This window comes from Carcharodon carcharias, chromosome 7 (genome assembly GCF_017639515.1).
Source record: "Carcharodon carcharias isolate sCarCar2 chromosome 7, sCarCar2.pri, whole genome shotgun sequence".
In the NCBI taxonomy this organism is placed as follows: domain Eukaryota; kingdom Metazoa; phylum Chordata; class Chondrichthyes; order Lamniformes; family Lamnidae; genus Carcharodon; species Carcharodon carcharias.
In genome coordinates, this window is record NC_054473.1 from 54,230,446 (window position 1) to 54,252,194 (window position 21,749).

General features: G+C 40.4%; 1 protein-coding gene across 1 annotated transcript in view; it reads right to left on the reverse strand.

The window, feature by feature from the left end:
* Positions 1–21,749, reverse strand: part of LOC121280296 (FERM domain-containing protein 4B-like) — a 247,612-nt gene that overhangs the window by 163,032 nt on the left and 62,831 nt on the right. The window contains exons 3-5 of the mRNA XM_041192139.1: positions 19,591–19,685; positions 10,332–10,424; positions 1,626–1,710 (exon numbers count right to left, since the gene is read on the reverse strand). Coding sequence (XP_041048073.1) covers positions 1,626–1,710; positions 10,332–10,424; positions 19,591–19,685 — 273 coding nt within the window. The remainder of the gene's footprint in view (positions 1–1,625; positions 1,711–10,331; positions 10,425–19,590; positions 19,686–21,749) is intronic.

Sequence of the window (21,749 nt, forward strand, 5' to 3'; positions counted from 1 at the left end):
AAGATATACTGATGTGAACTAACAGATAGCTGCTACAAGGACAATAGAGGCAACAACCTCTCCCAACAAAGCCGAGCCTTGTTTATGGTTTGAAAACCCACCAGAAGACCTCATTGCTGCAAGCTGAGAGTTCTTGAGGATTCCAACTCAACACCACTGTCTCCAAGAGAAAAGAGTATCAACTGTCATGACTGCAGAGCGACTGCTTTGGAACCAAGTTCCAGCAGCTACAGTGTAAAGTACCTTTCTAGCTATGAACAAGCATTCGGACAATCCATGAATAATTTTTCTGATTTTACATTTTTTTACTTGGCCAAGTTTTAACATCTAATACTCTGTAAAGTTTTATTTCTTTTTGTGCATGCCTGGGAAAGTTGAGTATATGTTTGTTACATTGGAGGAAGTTAGACATATTTGTACATTTTAAACCTTTTTGTTAATAATTTCTGTATCTTTACCTGAGTGAGTTTTGGTAATAAAACTATCTCCTTACTTATTAACTCTGGCTGACTTTAATTGTTACACCAAACTATACATGGTTAAGCACATATCGAATTGGCAATATCACATATTTAAAAAAAAATCAAATTCTGTTATAACCAGCCCAGGAGTGGGACAAAGAGCAGTCAGCTCACCCCTCCTAACCTGATTGTAACACTGTGTAAAAAAAAACTTTTCCTCAGGTCGCCTTTGGTTCTTTTGGTTCTTACGTTGGTGTCCTCTGATTCTCAACTCTTCTGCCAATAAGAACAGTTTCTGCCTAACTACTGTGTCCAGTCCCCTCATGGTTTGTAAAACTTCTGTCAAATTTCCTCTCAACTTCCTCTTCTTCAATCTATCCATGTAACTGAAGATCCCTCAACCCTGGAACCATTCTCGTAAAACTTTCTGCACCCTCTCTAATGCTTTCACAAACTTCCTAAAGCGTGTGCCCAGAATTGGACACAATACTCCAGTTGAGGCTGAAGGTTCACTATAACTTTCAGCATCTGCAGTATTTTGCTTTTGTTTCACTATAACCCTCCTTGCTTATAAAGCCCAGGATCCCATATGCCTTACTTTTTCAACCTGCCCTGCCACTTTCAACAATTTGTTCACATATACTACCAAGTCTCTCTGCTCCTGCATTTAGAATTGCCTTTAGAATTGTATCCTTTCTTTTTTGTTGCCTCTTCCCATTCTTTCTGCCAAAATTTATCACTTTACACGTCTCCACCTTAAATGTCCTCCACCACGTGTCTGCCCATTCTACCAGCCTGTGTCCTCTTAAGTCTATTACTATCCTACCAGTTCACAATAATTCCAATTTTTGTTTCATCTGCAAGTATTAAAATTGTGCTTTGCACACCCAAGTCATGAATATAGATCAAGGAAAGCAGTGATCCAAATACCAGCCCCACAATCTACCCTTCTCCGGTCCAATGAAATGGATTGGATTTGAATCAGAGCTTTTCCAACACAGAACGTTTTTCATTTTTTAAATACTGTTTTTAAAATTTCCTTCTTCAATTGTAGGAAAATGCAGCTTTAAGTTTGCAATTTCTGCAGCAATAATTGTAATCTATATTTACCGCCATGAACTGAAAGATACTTAGAAAAATAAAATATTGGCTAAACATTCTTACCTTGTAAATGCTGGATTTTGCATTCAGAAAGAATAATTCCACAGTGGTAATGTCCTTTAGGAATGATATGTTCTCAATATAAAACCTAAAGCAAATGTATTGAAAAATATATTTATCAAAAAATTAGCTTTAACTGACTGATTTCTGCATTTTATTGGCAACAAAATAATTAAGATTTATTGTTTTATTGTTATTCATTTAAAAATGGACATAACTTTATAACATCAAACCGGCTTCTAAAGTTATATGTAATCAATGGTCCTGTGTTCATATAACTCTTCTCAGTCAGGAACAATATAAGTTTACACGTTGGAAGGGAAGGCAGCTTTGAGATGTTCATGCACACCTCCTAGTGGTTAGTCACAGATATCCGGAAGCAAATCTGTTTGGCTGAAGAATGATGCAAGTCGACCAAAAGAACAGAGAAAATATTTTTTCCATTATCAAACTAGACCTGAAATATGCTAAAATAATTTTTAAATCAAAAACTGGGTTACAAAACTTAAAGATTTCCCAGTTCGGATTGCATGAAACTATGAAAAATCATTGAAGTTAGAACTTGGGAGTGAGAAGTAGGAGCTTCGTTTTTGAGATCTGAAATTATTAAACCAATCTCACTAATTCTACCTAGGATGATCATTTGTAATGCAGGACTAATGGAGAAGCCTCAGAAGACCGGTTATTTTCTCCTCCCCTCCACTCCCAAGATACTTGTTCGTTGTTGGAATGCGGTCCCACCCTTTGGTACCTTGTACAAGTGGCTGACGTTGCTGTGAAGTGAGTGTCAGCAGGCTGTCTAACCTTGGGGCATCAAGTTGAGTGCCATCCTGTCCTTGCCTGACATTCACATACATACATGTCTACCACCACCACCCCCTCCCGCCTCCCACCCCCATCTGAAATCAGCTAGCTCAGCACAGGCTGGAATTGAACCTGGGACTTTGTTTGTATGCATGTCTCAATCAGCAAAACTGTGGAGGGAGGGAGAGATGAGAATTATCTGTAGGAATAATCCATCTTGGTGCCCATTTATCTTTTCTTCCTAACCATTATTAGGCCACTGAGATAGATGAAAGGATTTGAATTCTGTAAACTATTAGTTTGCCGCAGGGTTTTAATTATATTTGACTAACTGTCTTTGTTAACATATTAAGGTATAGAACCTGTAATTCTTATTTACATACTACTGAGCACCAGGGGGATTAGGTCTATGGACAAAACCCTTATTCAGAGAGAAGACTGGTGCTGCGGTACATCAAAGACAGAGGCAAGAGAATTGATCACGAAAGAGGAATCTTGGAGGCAAAGCAATAGAGCTGAGATAAAAAAATGTTAAGAGTGAACAGATAATGTATCAACAACAAGAGATGGACACAGCATAAGAAGAGAAGGATATGAAGTTCATAAAAAGCAGAGTTTGGGAAAAATCAACTTACAAAGAATGAAATCCAAGAGTGACATGTTGACATTCATTTTGGAAGTAGAAAGAGCTGCACTCACATTACCAGCCTCATCAGGCCTCCCCTACCACCCACCCACACACACAATCTCTTCAACTGTTGATGCAGAGTACACTGATTTTCAAATGTTCCTATGGAAAGTTACAATTTGATGCAGTTGTGTTTTGGTGCAAATGTTTTATGTTTCAAACCTATGAACAGATTTTTAAAAAAATGCTTCACTATGAACATCAATTCTATTGATAAAGGGTTAAAAACACATCTGTTTGAAAATCTTATTATGGCGGGAGGTCATAATCAGAAAGTTTAACTGTCAGAGTACTGTATAATATGCCATGTCATTTTCCATCTTTTTGAAGTGAATAAAAATGTCAGTTTTCCACTTTCTGAAGTGTGTATTGGATTAAAAATGACCTTAACTCAAGTACATGGAACTAAAGATATGCTACATTGTTTTTCATATAGCTATTGTATGGAACTGATTTGTAATTTGCTTTTTTCCTGCAGGGGGCATATTGGCAACTTGGTAAATTTCTTCGGAGCTGGTCATCCCATTGGGAGCTGGGCAGAAAAAAGAGTCACATAACCAAGATAAACAAAGACTTTGAAAACATATTTTCTGAATTAATAATTCAGGCTGATTTGTCTTTCACTGTTGAAGTAATTGATTTACTTTGGACTATAAAGACTCCTGGCAGACTTGGTGCAGTAACAATAACTAATAATGGAAACAAAACTTGAAGATGGGTTAAAAACATTGTAAAATGCAGAGCCGTAACTTCTGAGCTCCACGGCATCTGCGGGTTACCCCAAAAATGCGCTAGGGAATCCTCCACCCTGCGGTTCCCTGGTAAGGATTGCACAGCATTTGCCTGGGAAGTGCAAACTGTGTTACATCAATAGTTACCCAGAAAGAGTTAGAAGAATTAAACCCTCTCCTAGCTTCTGAGTAACTATTGCGCAGACCCACACCAGCCCCCCTGCCCCCTTCAGGCCTCCCCCAGCCTCCCACAAGGAACTTGCCCCTCCACGGGATTCCATCCCATGGGGCACCGCCCTCAGGGGACACCCCTACCGCCCACTCCACGGGATACCAAAGGCACAACCAGACCCACACCCCCCAAGGCCAGGCCCGAACTAGACCCGACAACAAACACCACCGTCCCCCCCCCACCCTGCCCCACCACCTGCCCCCATAAGACATGACCCAACCCGACACCCCCTAAGGCCCAGCCCGGCCAAACATGACTGCTCCCACCAAGGCCAACCAACACTCAATGCCTGAGTCAAACCCACTGCCCCCTCCCCGCCCCCAGGCACAACCTAACCTCCCCAACCTAAAGGCACAACCTGACTTGACACCTCCCCCTGCCAAAGGTCCAGCCCGCTCCCCCACTGCACCCCCCCCAAAGCCCAGCCCGTCAACCCCCATCCCCCAAGGCCTAACTTGACCCACCCTACCCATTTACCTCTTACACTTACCTTGTCAAAGACCTTTAAACCTGGCTGGACCTTTAAACTTATCTGGTTTACGGCAGCTAGTGCTGGAAAAAAGGGGGAATGGCTTACCTACCTGCGACTCTACAGCCCTTGACTCTAGGCCCCGGGGATGTGCTGCACTACCCAGATCTCGCCCTGCTTGAATTGAAAGGTCAGGCAAGATAGGATCGGTTGGACTTTCCTGTAAGAACTTTCAAGCAGAGTGGAACTACGACTCAATTGCCGCTCCATTGGAAGTTATGGCCCACACTTTTCATAGCTTGAATCGAGTATCAGAAAACACGGAAGTGGTGGCAAAAAATTTCAGGTATGAAAATTCCACATGAATTATGTGGAACTATACTTTAAAGTTTTTAAATGTTGATATTTTAGGTTAAATTTACTGTAACTTAGGCATATTAATAATCAGATGCTGTGAGTACTAAATGTGTCATAGCAAAAGTATTCTCTGGCTCCATGTGATTTTTTAATTTCATTGTTTAGATTCTGTATCAGTAATTTACAGAAAGTTTTCTGCAGCCGTGTCTGTATTTGCTAATTTTATAAGATATGTCATGTATTCAGGTGACACACAAAGGAAGAATTTATCTCACTTGAACACAAGAACACGAGAAATAGGAGCAGGGCTTGGCCAGTTAGCCCCTTGAGCCTGCACTGCCATTCAATAGCATCATTGCTGATCTGATTGTGGCCTTAAGTCCACTTTCCTGCTTGCCCCCATGACTGTTGATCCCCTTGCAGATCAAAAAGTTGTCTAACTCAGCCTTGAATATATTCAATGACCCAGCCTCTTCTTCTCTCTGTGGTACGGAATTCCAAAGAGTAACAACCCTCTGAGAGAAGGATTTCCTCCTCATCTCCATCTTAAGTAGGAGACCCCTTATTTTTAAACTGTGCCCCCTAGCTCTAGAGGGGAAACATTGGCTGGGATTTTCTGGTCTGGCACACAGTGGAAACTGTCGCTGGCAGGATGGAAAATTTGGTGGACCAGCCAAACGATTGTTGACTTTGGGTGGGAACTTCAGGTCCCATGACGGCCGATACTGGAAAATCCTGGCCATTCTCTCAGCATCTACCCTGTCAAGCCCCCTCAGAATTTTTCATGTTTCAATAATATCACCTCTCTTCGAACCTCCAATGGGTATCGGCCCAACCTGCTCAATCTTTCCATATAAGGCAATCCCTCTGCCCCAGGAATCAACCTAGCGAACCTTCCCTGAACTGTCTCCAATGCAGTATATCCGTTCTTCAGCAAGAAGGCCAAAACTATACACAGCACTCCAGTGCAATCTCACCAATGCTCTGTATAGTTGTATCAAAACTTCCCTACTTTTATACTCCATCCCCCTTTCAATAAAGGCCAACATTCCAATTGCCTTTTTAATTAATTGCTATATCTGCATGCCAACTTTTTATGATTCACATACAAGGTCACCCAGATCACACTGTACTGCAGCATTCTGCAATCTCTTTCCATTTAAATGATGAACAGTGCGTCATATGCTTTCCTTCCCACAATACAGGTTTGATCCATGTTCATTTTTTTAACTGGCCCTGTGTATAATTATACGTATAGGCAATGTCACCAAGTACCTTTATTCTCTCTACAGCTTTTCCATTCTGTTTCTCACATTATCCCTCTTCTTCTAAAGGCATATCATCAGCTTTCAATGTGTGGGTGGCATGCAGTCAGTGGCATTGTAGCATATACTGGTTGACTCATGGATAACAGCAGTGTAGCATCAGTTTCTGCCTCCAGATTTGCCATTGTTGTTACTCCAACATTTCTCTTGTTGATCAACTGCGATTAATCAGCATGTCAGTGTTTTTACGTTATAACATATCATTATAATCACATGCAGCCAAGTAAGATGCCCTTAGTCAGCTCAGATTTTTCCAGGTCCATCCTCCTTTTGTTGTGATAAGAAATTTATTTGAAATAATAAAATCTTCAATAGTGCCTGTACCTCCACTGATGATTGTTGATTGTTCTTTTGCAACTGGGTTCACCCAATGGATCTATGTGAATATGGAGGGACCATTAAAGATGAACAACAAAGTGAAATAATAATATGCCATGATGTAAAAACACTTTCATGCTGATTAATTGCAGCTCACTGACTGGAGAAACATGGGAAAGTGTTGAACACAGGCTGTTTGTTCATTGCTGCCCCAAAAGTAGACCAAAATTAAAAGTTTTAAAGGTGTTGATATGTATGGGGGTTTATTTCTGCAGCAGTCTTTGAATACGCAGGGAAAGGGAGCTTAGTTCAAGTAACCAATTTCCTCCCGCTCCATCCTCTCATTATCCAATGAGGTGTAATTTAAACCAAGTGAGGATAATTTCACCTTGGCTCTGGCTGCCGTTATTTTTTTTAAGGGGCCTAATGCTCTGTAGCTGAACAGCCAGTCTGTTTCAGGCAGGGGCCCTTTTAACTTGCAAGTGAGGGTTCTATACACTGGCAGTGGTGCATGGTTTATTATGCAACTAGTTCTATTGGTGGCAGAGCCAAAAAGGACTCGATAAAGCAGGTAAGTTTTAAATTATTTTTGTGTGACGAGAATGGCTCTAGCCCCAAATAGTAATCTGGGCAGCTGCCACCCTGGGCTCCACTTGGGAGTTATCATGCTGGTAATGGGGCAGTCTCCAGGGCCACTGATATTGCGCCTGGATTTGGCAAACTGCATTATGAAACTCATCTGGGAGAGAGAGTTCATAGAATCATAGAAAGTTTATAGAATCATAGAAAGTTTATGGCACAGAAAGAGGTCAATTGGTCTGCTGAGAAATGAGCCACCTGGCCTTTCCAGCATTTGGCTCTACAGTTTACAGCACTTGAAGTGCACTTGAGTTCACTGATGTATTTAAATGAAGTTGGGCTGGAACATAGCTCCAGTCTGATTGGTTGCTGTTGGTGCAGTCTGTTGGTCAACTCACTGGAAGTAAGATCTACCCTAATATGTGGAATCAGTGAATTAAAAAAATAAGGATATCAAAAATACTTATTGAGTTAATCAAGGAACAGGACATGCAATAGGGGTAATAATTCCAGAGGAATATGTTCACCATTGTATTATATGAACATACAAACATATGAATTAGGAGCAGGAGTAGGCCACTCGGACTCTTAAGCCTGCTCCACCATTCAATGAGATCATGGTTGACCTGATTGTAACCTCAACTGTATATTTCCTCCTACCCAAATAACCTTTTGCCCCCTTGCTTATCAAGAATCTATATACCTCTGCCTTAAAAATATTCAAAGTCTCTGCTACCACTGCCTTTTGAGAAAGAGCGTCCCAAAGACTCACGACCCTCAGAGGAAAAAATTCTCCTCATCCCTGTCTTAAATGAGGAACTCCTCATTTCTAAACCGTGATCCCTAGTTCTAGATTCTCCCACAAAAGGAAACATCCTTCCCACATCCACCCTATCAAGAACCCTCAGGATCTCATATGTTTCAATCAAGTTGCCCCTTACTCTTCTAAACTCCACTGGATACAAGCCTAACTTGTCCAACCTTTCCTCATAAGACAACCCACCTATTCCAGGTATTAGTCTATTAAACCTTCTTTGAACTGCTTCCAATGCATTTACATCTTCCTTAAATAAGGAGACTAACATTATGCACAGTACTGCAGATGGTCTCACCAATACCCTGTACAAGTGAAGCATAACCTCCCTACTTTTATATTTAATTATCCTTGCAATAAACATTCCATTAGCTTTCCTAATTACATGCTATTCCTGTATATTAACCTTTCACGATTCATGCACTAGGACACCCAGATCCCTCTGCATCTCTCAACTCTGCAATCTCTCAACATTTAGGTAATATACTTCTTTTTTATTCTTCCTGCAAAAATGGACAATTTCACATTTTCCCACATTATTCTTCATTTTCCAGATCTTTGCCCATTCACTTAACCGATCTATATCGCTTTATAGCCTCCTTATGTCCTCTTCACAACTTACTTTCCTACCTAACTTTGTGTCATCATCAAACTTAGCAACCATACCTTTGGTCCCTTCATCCAAGTCATTTATATAAGTTGTAATAAGTTGAGGCCCCAGCACTGATCCCTGTGGCACACCACTTATTACATCTTGTCAACCAGAAAATGACCCATTTATGCTGACTCTCAGTTTACTGTTAGCTAGCCTATCTTCCATCCATGCCAATACGCCATGAACTTTGATTTTCTGCAACAACCTTTGATGTAGCACCTTATCAAATGCCTTCTGAAAAATCTAAGTACAGTACATCAACTAGTTCCCCTCTGTCCACAGCACATGTTACTTCTTTAAGAACTCCAATAAATTGGTTAACTATGATTTCCCTTTCACAAAACCATTTTGACTCTGCCTGATAACCTTGAATTTTTCTAATTGCCCTGCTATAATGTCTAATAATACCTTCTCTCATTTTCCCTATGACAGGTGTTAAGCTAACTGACCTGTAGTTTCTTGTTTTCTGTCTCCCTCCCTTTTTGAATAAAGGAGTTACATTCACTACTTTCCAATCTAATGGGACCATCCCTGAATTTATGGAATTTTGGAAAATTAAAACCAATGCATCAACTATTTCACTAACCACTTCTTTTAAGACCCTAGAATGAAGTCTTTCAGGACCCGGGGGATTTGTCAACCCGCAGCTCCAACAATTTGCTTAGCACCATTCCCAGGCGATCCTAATTTTCTTGTGAGCTATTCCATTTCCTGATTTACAGCCATTTCTGGGATGTTACTTGTATCCTTTGTGGTGGACACCATTGCAAAATACCTATTCAATTCATCTGGTATCTCCTTATTTTCCATTATTAATTTCCCCGACTCACTTTCTATATGACCAACGCTCACTTTGTTAACTCTTTTTAAAATATCTATAGAAACTCTTACTATCTGCCTTTATATTTCTAACTAGCTTTCTCTTGTATTTTAATTCTTCCTTCCTTCTCAATCTTTTAGTTATTCTTTGCTGTTTTTTATATTCTGTCCAATCATCTGACCTGCCACTCAACTTTGTGCAATTATATGCGTTTTCTTTAAGTTTGATGCAATCTTTAACTTTTGCAGTTAACCACAGATGGTGGGTCCTCCCTTTGAAATTTTTATTTCTCGTTGGAATGTATCTATTCTGTGCATTATGAAATATCTCTTTAAATGTCTGTCACTGCACATCTATCGACCTATCCCTTAACCTACTTTGCCAGCATATACTACTAATCTGGTGCAAATTCTGGGCAAGAAAAGCAGTATAAAAATGCAGTGCTTGGTTTCTTTCCACCTGGTAATTCTCATCTATCCCATAACCTCTGCGCTGTCTCATTTTGGTTTGTTTCAATAAAAATTACAATAGTTGAAAAAGGAGGTATTTCTATTCTAGTGAGCTCAGGTAGTTCAGTAGTTTTGGAAGATAGGAGGCATTGGAAGAATTCAGATATTGCTGATTTGGGTAACAAATATGATATCAGTTCCTTCTCACAGTAGCATCTGAATACTGCACCTGGATCCACAAAGTTCCTGTTCAGAATTTCATTAACACCCAATATAGAAAGTACCACCTCACCTGCTCTTAACTTTCTTTAGCTTCATTGCAACTCTCCCCTTCAAACAGCTGCCTTTTCAGTGAACTCAAATTAATACTTTTGAAGATGAAGCTTTAAACAAGAACATCACCAACTTTGAAATGTGTTCTTGCTGCATTATGTGAACTCAATTCTATGCAAATATTAATGAACTCACTTGACTGAAAAGAATAAGGCCACTGGTCCTGTTTTCTTAGGCAAATCATGATCCAATACCCTGCGATCCAGCTGCAGCCAGTTACTCTGACCTCTACAGGGAAGAAAAGGTTGCGAGAATTAGGAAGTTGTAAATAATCACAGCTCATGGCACAGTTTTTTTTCTTTAGATACCTTATATAACAGTCATTTTATAAATGAATAGCAGCCTGATTGCAATGAGGTTATTACTTTCTCTCTGCACACACACATGTATAATGGACTATAGATGTTGCAAGGTTTTAATTTCAGAATAAAAGCAAAATACTGCGGATGCTGGAAATTTGAAATAAAAGCAAAGTGCTGGAATGGAAGATTTTTCTAAAGAATAAGCCATATTCAACTCGAAATGTTAACTCTGTTTTTCTCTATGCTGCCAGTCTTGTTGAGTATTTCCAGCACTTCCTGTTTTTATTTTTAATTTCAGGATGCTGTTTTCATAACACCAATGAACAATGTTTGCTTTAGATCTGTTAACATGAACAATTCATGACTTCAAATACCTGGACAGCCCATGTATTTAGTTGGACAGATTTTCAAGTTATCTTCCTAAACACTTCTTTATAACTATCTATGTGGGTGACAATGTATGATGCTTAAAGGTCTTCAGCATTGGCTTTTTTAATGGATTACAGTTGGAAATAAATTATTAGCACATTTCTCTAAACTAAACTCAGTAAGCCAACTGATACATTATAGTATAACGGTGTTACTGTTTAAACGTACAAGAAATGGTTCATGCTATTGTAAAGCATTTAAAACCATGACTACCAAATGGAAGTAGTAAAGTTTTGGTGGTTGCCATAGTAACGATGTTTTAGAATGAGTTCCACCACAGGTGGTCCCTTTGTTCAAATGACATGAACTGGCTTATTGCAGAACATGGCGAGCGCATTGTGCAGTGTAACTGAGCTGCTGTTGTCATTTTTTTCAGTGGTGTGAGATAACTATACTGGAGATTGGCATAATTAAGTACATCCCTAGTCAAATAGCTGCTATTGAATTTGACAGATATATTTCACAGCTGGGGAATTTACTCTTTTCCTCCCAGCCTTGTTAAATAACGTGAAGTTGGATTTACTTCTTTGGCATAGAACCTATGTGTATGTGATAGTATGCCTACATGTGAACAAAGGGTTACTGTTTATTATGGAGCTGAACCAGAAAGATTAGCAGATATTTAAATTCCACAAAGATTTTTAAATAAAAGTTAGCAGTTTCTTTAAAGATATGTCCCAAAAATGCCTTCCTATTACCCAATTTCAAATGTCACTATGTTTAGAGTTTTCATTATGCATGTAATATTTAAAAATACTCTTAGATGAGTCACATAAACTTGACTTTTCATTTTAATCCAATATTGCTGAATTGCTTTGATGTGATATTCATGCGGATTTAATAAGAATGTAGTGTCCAAATGCAATTATCTTTTTGGATAGCAAAACAAGATTTTAGGAAATAGGTGTATCAGTATTCAAAAGTTAGCATGATCCTTCCTCCATGATTGCAGCACAATGTGATGGTAAAATATGATGGTGACAATCAAACACATCGCTCAAAATAATGTATCACTTTTATCTAATTTTAATTGTAAAACAGAATTATTATTCCCACAAGGGACTCATTTTTGCCAACTAGTTAAATGGTGCTCTGGACATTTGAGAATGGAGTTACTGTCAGCTACACACCTATTAGCATATTATGCCAAGACATTGTGATGGGGATAGTTTTCTTGCCAGCTGTAAGATGAGCGTCATTAACTTGTTCAATCTAACAGGAAATTAGGGAATAACTTTCTACCTTTTGGAGTCAAAAACAGGATTCTCCCATGGTCCTTTGCCAAGATCAACAGGGCCAGGACAAAGGTTGCACTCAAGATAGAGGGAAAGCCCATTAAATAAACAGTGCCAGACTGCAGCAAGTAGGTGCTAACAGGAGCAAGTGATCTTTCCCACAATGGGGGCTGGCTTCTTGTATGACTTCACAGTTCTTAAAATAGAGTGAGGAAACTTTTGAGTTTCAGCAGATGTTATGAATGCACATTATCAGGAATGGCTTAACTAGCTAGATATTCCTTTAAGTGAAATTAATTGTGTGCTTTGCAGCAAGTAAGTCTACAGGGGCAGATATTTTAAGAACATTGTTAATCTTCTGTGAGCATTCAGACCTGTGTCGACATTTTCAGTGAGAGCACAGAGCTATCACATTCCAGGAAAAAATTTACTCAGCTCATACAGGAAAGTAGAATAAATGCTGGCATTACGAAAAATCTGCTGTGAATTTTGGTTGCTAAAATTGCCTTTACAGGGAGAACCTTGCAGTAGAATTAATAAATAAAACAATTTGATAGAAATTACAACATGACTTTACCTTCAGAATGCTGCATTTATGCTTTAAAAGAACAATATTTAGATCTTTGGGTATTTTTTTGAATGGGATCATGAGGAATAAACTAAAGGCTGAATGGTTTCCAGAGAGGCCTGGCATTTCTAAGAGCAAGATGGTGTGCAAGATAATTTACCGTACAATGTTAACATGGGATACAACCTATGCATACATGCTTGTTTGCATCCTGTTTTTATTTCAAGTTGGTTCCATTTTGGAATCCTCCCTTTCTGAGCTGTTCATTTCAACTGCTGAGAGAAATGGGTGTGTAGAATTCCAAACTTTCCCACAGTGCCAATTCCAGGACAAGTATTGTGGAGTCAAAGTCCCTAACTATTTTTCACCTGAATGTGAATTACCAAACTAACAATTGATTGAAAATTCATGTATTGTCTCACACTTGGGAACAATGAAGTTACAATCTTGGCTGAGACCTGAACCCAGGAGCACTGGGTTGTGGAGCGTACTGTTGAAAAGGATATTTCACCAGAGCACTCTTATAGCATGTTGAATGATTCTTGCAGGAAAATGAGTGTGAAATTTAGTTTTACTTACCTAGCAGGGGAGAGACCACGATCATGGTTGGTTCTGCATGTGCGTCACTGTTTTTTTTTGGGTTTCAGCGAAGGCTTCAGCCTTTTGCCCTTTGGTATCGGAAGCTCTTCTGTGGTTGTTTGTTCTCCTTGAAGGGGTTTCAGTCCTAACATCGGGAACTTAAAGAGGTGATGGTTGCAACCAGTTGAGCCCCAAACCAGGAGATAGGTAACACTGTTAGGGTGGCAGTGAAAGGCAGCAAAGGAGATACATCCATTGACCAGGCCTTCTTCATTAAGGGAATCCTTTTGGAATCCTATGGATTCATAGCTGCAGACATCTACTGCCTGCAGAACTTCCCTAGCACTGGATACTTTGACGTGACCTTCAAGAATGTTGCTGCCTGCATAAAGTTCCTGAAGGTTTTTGAGACGAGAGACCAGCGATAGCTGAGAATCTTCACGGCGGAGTCACTGTTTACTCTGCCATCACAACAGGATCGCATGGTGACTGTGCACCTCTACAACCCTGTTCCTGTCAGTGATGTGCTTATCTTCCTTGTCAGGTACATCAACAAGGTTGGGAACTGCACTGAGGTCAAGGATGCCTTCTTTCCCCTGTTCTGTTTGTGTGTTGCATAGGACCCTTTGCTGAATCCATCAAGAAGAATCCAGGCATAAGAGCAGTGACGATTCCAGGCAGTGGAGGCACTCAAGTCAAAGCCTCCCTGTACATGGATGACATCACCATTTTCTGTTCAGGTCCGCTGTTGGTGCACTGACTGATCAACATCTGCGACCAGTTCGAACTGGCTTCAGGAGCCAAGGTAAATGATGGCAAGAGCGAGGCCATGTTCTTTGGGAACTGGGCTGACCGATCCTTTGTTCCCTTCACAATCAGGTCAGACTGCCTGAGGATGCTGGACATATGGTTTGGAAGGGCCAGGGCATGCGTTAGAAACTGGAAGGAGCGTGTAGCTATGATTAAAATAAATCTGGGCATGTGGGAGCAATGCTCCCTCTCCACTGCAGGTAAGAACCTGGTCTTCAAGTGTGAGACACTTTCAGTGTTGCTGTACCGAGATGGTTTGGCCCATTCCTCACTCCTGTGCTGTGGCGATCACCCGAGCCATCTTCCGCTTTATCTGGAGGTTGAAAATGGATCGTGTTCGCAGGGACACGACGTACAAAATTCTAGATGAAGGGAGAGAAAACGTGTCCAACCTCGCCGTCATCCTGATAACCACTTTGTGCATAGACTCTCAGCACGCACATACCAAGTGTCACTACGCGCTGAGATTCCACCTGTCCCCGGTGTTGCGAAGGGTGAGTCTGGCCACGTTTCCATGGAACACTCCAAGTATTTGGACCATGCCATACCACCTGTCCCTCCTGGAAAAATTTACGCAGATATACACCTTTGACCACAAGCCCATCAGGCAATGGTCTGCACATAACATCCTAGTGGCCCTGCGGGAAAAGGAGATAGTGGATCCTGTCCGATGGTTCCCTGAGCATATTGTCAAAGTCATTTGGCAGAATGCCTCATTGCCAGCAATTTCAAACAAGCATCAAGATGTAGCTTGGCTGGTGCTGAGAAAGGCCCTCCCCATCAGGTCCTTCGTACATGCCAGGAGTCTCACCTCCTCTGCATGTTGCTCTTGAGGTGGCTTCTGGTGGGGAAGAAACCATTGTCCACCACCTTGTGGAACATGCCTTTACAAAGAAGGTTTGGAGACAGATGCAATGGTTTTTGTCGAGGTTCATCCCAAGCAGTTCCAGAACTCTTTGCTGTATGGGCTGTTTCCACGGACACACACAGAGACAAACATCAACTGCAGCTGGAGGGTAATCAATTTGGTGAAAGATGCTCTTTGGCCTGCTTGGAACTTGTTGGTGTGCCAGTGCAAAGAGTTACCCCCAACCGAGTGTTGCAGGCTGGCACATTCCAAGGTCCAGGACTACTTGCTGAAGGACACACTAAAGTTTGGGGCAGCCGCCACAAAGGTGCAATGGGGAAAGGTTACTGCCTAAGACATTTCAGTCATAGTGCACCAAGGAGCTGGAAACTGTATAGAACCCCTGGGGTTGTATGGCTCACACTGAATGTATGCAATAAACGTTACAAGTGTTACAATTATATTGAAGCACCTCAGAGGGCAACATGGGCCAGGATTTTGCCCTCGTTGGGCGGGCTCGGCGGGAGTAAGCGGGAGCGGTTGGGATGCTGACCGCTGCCCTTGATCGGGCTGCGACTGCAATTTCAACTAAGGCCCGCCCAGCATGAAACGCATACTGCAGCGCTTAGCACTGCCTGTGTATGTGTGGGGTTGTTGGGGGGTGGGGGGGGCGGGGTGTGGTGAGGAGGGCGAGCAATGAACTTTGCGCCTGCGTGCAAGTGCCCGCAGGGAGAGCTCCCTGAGGCACAGAGCTGCCTTAGGGAGCTGAAGGTTTAAAAAATTAAAAATAAAGAATTTAAAAATGTTAAAAAACATGTCCCCTCATGTGCCAGAGTCACATGAGCAGAGGCATATTATTAATGAAATGTTACAATTTTTATTTAATTTTTAATTGCTGTTGGAACCCTCATCCTGCCCATTGATGAGGCTTCCTAAAAAATCCAAAGGCCACTTGGCCTTTTCACCTGCCTACCAACCGTAAGGTTGGACAGGCAGCGAAAAATTTCTTTCAATTATAATTTTAATGGCCTTTTAATTGTTGGCAGGCGTGTTGCTGACTCCTGCGTGTGCCTGCCAACCAAAATATCGTGTGAGTGCGTGATGATGTCAGGACACTCGCCAAACATCATCTTGCGTCATTTTATGCTCGTTCAGGTCGGGCGTGCGCCCGCCCGCTTGACGAGCGAGAAACTCTGGCCATGATCTATATAGAAAGGTTAAATACCATTGCACTTTCTGTAATGACCATTTTGAAATGTTAGTAATGTTCTTTTGTTTGTATTGAATACCGCAGGGTGCAACATGATCTAGGTAGAAAACTTGAATATGATTGCACTTTCTGTAATGACCATTTTGAAATGTTTTGTAATGTTCTTTCAGATATTTTATGAATAAAGTATATTTTTGTGAAAAAATTAGTTTTACTCTTTATATCAGTGAAAATTAAAAGACAATTTAAAATATCATACCAACGAATTTTAAGGAGTATCTTATAATTTTTCCAGTAAATTATTCTACCTCACAGTTTTGTGGAATATTGTTCAAATTTATATTTGTTTTTCTGGTTAGCTCATATGTTACCAACATAAGAGGGTGTGCTCTCCAAGTACTCTCAAAGGAAAGGCCCTGATGTTCAAATCCTTCAGGACTCTGCCCTTTGTAAAAAGTGGTGGTGGCCGGGATTTTTTGTGCCCGCCAGCATCGGGCGTGTTCGGTGGTGTGAGCAGACAATATGTCGCGACAGGTTTCACGACGTCATGAAATCAGTTTGCAATCGTCCGCTCAGTCCGTCAATGGCAGGTCGTGATTCCCGTCATCAGACGTCGGAAGCCTCATGGTAATACATCAGCATATCATTCATTATAAGACCAGCCCGCAGGACTCATCCTCCCGTGCTGGATCATCCACCCACGTCGACATGTCTTTCACAACAGCACATAAACATCATGCCCCTGGCAGGCTGCGCATCACTCGGGACTTCAAGGTTTGTTTGCCTGCCTTGCTTTGGTCAGTACTCGCAGTCATCAGCAGCAGGCTTCGCTGGCAGCACCATATCATTTTTAGGGGGTCCTCATGGGTAGATCTCTACCTACCAGATTGGTCATATGTGGATGGTTTTTCAATTGCTGCAGGGCAAGGTCTTCCTTGGGAAAAGGGGAGAAATAGCCTCAGGCAAGGGAAGAGGCTGCAGGATGAGAGCTGTATTGGGGAAGTGGGGTATTCCAGGATCTGTGCAAGTGGCCTCAAGATGGTGATGCCTGAGGAGGCAGTCTCCAGAGGAGATGAGGCCAGATGGACATGTGAAGGTGTGAGAGAGGGAACGGGTGGTAATGTCCCTTGAGATGGTCGTGAGGGAGATGCAAGTGAATGTGTGATGTGCTTAAGTGTGTGAGTTTAGAATGATGAGATGATTTCCATACCCTGGCTGCACGGATGAGATCATTCATCCTCTATCTGCATTGGATGGCCATCACTTCTGTGCAGCATTGGCACTGACCGCTGCTGGATTGGTGATGCTGCTGCCCATCCTGCGGCCAGAGCATGAGTAGAGAATATCACGGTGGGCCTCCATGGCATTCAAATGGCATTCCGGGGACATGTTATTAAACCTGTGAGCTGCTGTCTTTTTGCCTTTATTGGACATCTTCCCTGCAGTAGTTGTGGGCTGGAAGCACTGAGATGTGTGCATGCATCTGGATTTTAAATATGGTGTCCAGCTTGATGAAGCGGTGAGGTGATGGTGTGACAGGCAAATGAGAGCTCGCCCGCCATCGAAATGCTGTGTTTCCTGGGTGTGCATAATTAATGCGGCGGGGTTGTGACGATATGGCATGAAAACCCACCAGCGGGTAAAACATCATTTTACCTGTCCTTTATTGCGCTTTTTGCAAATTTGGGACAATTCCGCCTAATCTAAGTTGAGTCTCCTGTCATCTTTAGGCACAGAATAGTGAAACCTTATAAAAACAGTGGTGTGATTTTACTTTTAGTACACATGTAATTGTATAAGGACTATCCAATCCAGCAGTACAATATTTCTTCAATTAAATTGTCAAAATAATCATTAGAAAATTGCATACAGCAAGAATTAGCTTTTTTCATGAATCATTATATCCATCAATAGGACAGACTTTAGTCAACAATTTTAAAACCTTGTTGTTTCAGTTCAGGTCCCAGTTTCTTTGATGCTAACACAGATTACAAACTTCGTTGCATGCAATTTTCTAACTATTATTTTAAGCAGTTATGAATCTAATCTGGCTAGTGAATTGAAGCTCTCTTTGAAAACATTTGTATGTGCATAGATCCTTAAGTAGTTGATTTGTATTATTAAAGGTCTCAAAATAGTAATTGCCCCACAGATTTATTCAATCATCATTTTTTTTTATTTAAACAACTCCCTTCTGCCCAAACAATATATAAAGGGTGACACATTTAATTGGACTAATTCTTATTACCTTTGATTAAAAGTTTAAGTACTGGAATATATGAAATAATGGCAAAGCATTGTGTATGTAAACAAGCATACCTGGAGCCTGATTCTAATTAAGATACCAAAATATATTTTTTTAATTCCTGCACGGGATGTTGGCTTCAATGGCAATGCCAGCATTTGTTGTCCATCCCTAATTGCCCTTGAGAAGAGATGGTGAGCTGCCTTCTTGAACTGCTGTAGTCTAACTTTAATGTAGTGGTTTGATATTACTGAGTGGCTTGCTATGCCACTTCAGAGGACAGTTAAGAGTCAATCACATTGCTGTGGGCCTGGAGTCACATGTAGGTCAGGCCAGGTAAGGATGGCAGATTTCCTTCCCTAAAGGACATTAGTGAATCAGATGGATTTTTATTACAATCAGTGATAGTTTCATGGCCATCATTAACAAGACTAGCTTTCAATTCTAGATTTTTTTTTTAAATAATTAACTCAATTTTAAATTCCACCTGCTGCTATGGTGGGATTTGAACCCATATGCCCACTGCAATAGCCTGGGTCTCTGGATTTCTAGTCCAGTGACATTACAACTATGTTACCACCTCTCCTAAAACTATACCAATGTCTATGTGCTAGAAATAAAGTAAGGATGTTTGGTATATAGTTGCACCATTAGCTCACTAAGTTGATGTGCTTAATCACAGGAACAAAGAACAGTCTGGTTTAAGTGGAGCTGTGCTGAAGTGAAGAATATTTTTAGCTGCTGTTCAATAAATGTGACAGCCCTTTCAAAATGCTGATAAGATTAGAGGTTGTTTGTTTTTTATTAGTACTTGTTCAAGTTGGACATGTCATTGTTCCTTGGCATTTTGACAAGGCTAGCAGCATTATCAATGAAAGGAATATATTGTTTGTAACGTCAAAGCAGGTTAACCTGTTTCAAACCAACAATACTGCTTGTAGTAAATTCAGTACTTGGATGGATTCATGCAAACTTAGCTTCTAAGATTTCCTGCTTAATTATGATATTATTCCTGGAAAGATTATAAGGATTTTTGGTTGCAGGTACCAAATTCCTAACTGAACTATTTCTGGCACCAAACCACACTAAACAGCAAAGCCATATCTGTAATGTGCCACCACTTCTATATGTTGTAGTGTAACAATTTGAGGTTAGAATGGTTTACTTACGTGTCATCAATAAATGTTATTCCAAAGTATTCCTTCTCTTTGAGGTTAAAATGAGATGCTACCAGATCCAACAGCTCCCGGGACAAAAGCTTTGGCTACAAAATAACATAACTATCAGTTAACTTAAAATAAAATAAAAACATTTTATGAAAGAATAACGAGATTGCACATTGTAAACTGTGCACATTGAAGCATATTATGTCATTTATTTTCATGGAGCTAGTTTAAATTCATAACAAAAACAGAAAATGTCTTATGGATTCAAAACGTTAACTGTTTCTTTTCTCTCCACAGATGCTGTTAGACCTGAGTTTTTCCAGCATTTTCTTTTTGTTTTAGATTTCCAGCATCTGCAGTATTTTGCCTTTATCTTAGTTTAAATTCATGGTTGTTATTATCACAAATCTACAAAGAGTACAGTTCAGTCTTCCTCTCCTACAAGGTGTACTTTCAGAAAACAATGTTTCCTCTTATGTTTTTGCTCTCCTTTATATTCTTTCAGTCTATTTATCTTACACTGTCACTCTATTTTTTGTACCATATGTCAATCTTAGTTAACCTGAGAAATAGACTTCATAATCGGGTAGAGAGGGCAAAAATCCTGGAATCTTTATAGAATAAGCTGAATGGATTAGCTAGGATAGGGTGACATAGCCTTCCCCATTTAATCTGTCATTAATTGTGGAAGCAGTAATAGACGATCACAGTGAGATCATACAGTAATCTAGTTCTTTAGTTTTTGAACTATGTGTGGAAACATCATTGGGAGATAGCTGGGAGATGGGGTAGGAAATTGGATAAGGCCTGAAAATGATGTGGGGGCCGCAATGTATGATTAACCCACATCCGTTTGTGCCGACTGCTAATTTAAATGATAGTTATGATGAGACTGGGGAAACAAGGAAATGGCAGAGTCTTTGAACAACTATTTTGTATTTGTCTTCACTGTAGAAGACACAAAAAGCATTCCAAGAATAGAAAATCAAGAGGCAAAAGGGCAGGAGGAACTTAAAACAATCACTATCACGAGAGAAAATGTACTAGGAAAACTAATGGGACTAAAGGCTGACTAGTCCCCTGGACCATCTTCAAAAGAAATGGCTGTAGAGATATTGGATACATTGTTGTAATCTTCTGGAAAGGTCAAGGTGACTCGGAAAACTGCAAATATTACACTGCTATTCAAGAAAGGAGGGAGACAGTAGGCAGGAAACTATAGGCCACATAGCCTATAATCTGTCACTGGGTATATGCTAGAATCCATTATTAAGGAAGCAGTAGCAGGACATTTAGAAAATCATAAAAAACCATGTTGACTCTGTTTGACTTTGTGAAAGGGAAATTGTATGAAAGGGAAATTAGAGATCTTTGAGGATGTAGTAACTTTGAGGATAAAATGGAACCAGCAGTTAGTGTGAAATCAGTCCTTATATACACTAACTGTGAAATAATAAAACATTTCAAGTTTTACAGTTATGCATTCGGTTTTTGATATAAAAACAAAAATATTTCACTGCATTTGTCCTCTCTTTTATCAAGTTTTTTTTTCTGTGGTAAGAAGGTAAATCTCCTTTTCTATCCTCAATTTTAATTGTCTGGCCAGTATTAATTTGTACGAGTGTTAGAAATTTTAAAGGAATCTCCAATTGGCAGACAATTAAGTGATTTCTCTCAAACATTATAATAACCAAACACCGATTTGCTGAGCATAAAGTTGGATGAATCCTTTGACTTTTTTTGCGATAGGTGGTCCAGTGGCACAGAATGCAATGCACTTATCCACTGTCATCGGAGGGCGCAGGCCCAGCAAGTTACTTTAAACAAAAATTTGACTGGATATGCATTGAAGTCATTTTTCTGCGTCTGACCAATATTTCCCTGGCATGAAAGCAGATATGTTAACGTGTGCTGGTGCCTCACCTCACCCACTGCTGTTCTATAACTAGCTACTGGAAAAATGTAGATTAGTCTGGGTAGATTTGTCTGATGATGTAATGCAGTTTTGCCACAACCTTCCTTTGAGGAAAGGAATGCATCATTCTTATTTCCTCAGTTAAAAACCTGACCAAACTGAAGTAATGGCACTGCTCGAAATCCAGAGTTAAACCCATTTTTTTTCCCCACAGTGTTGAATAATGCATTCATACATTTATCGGATG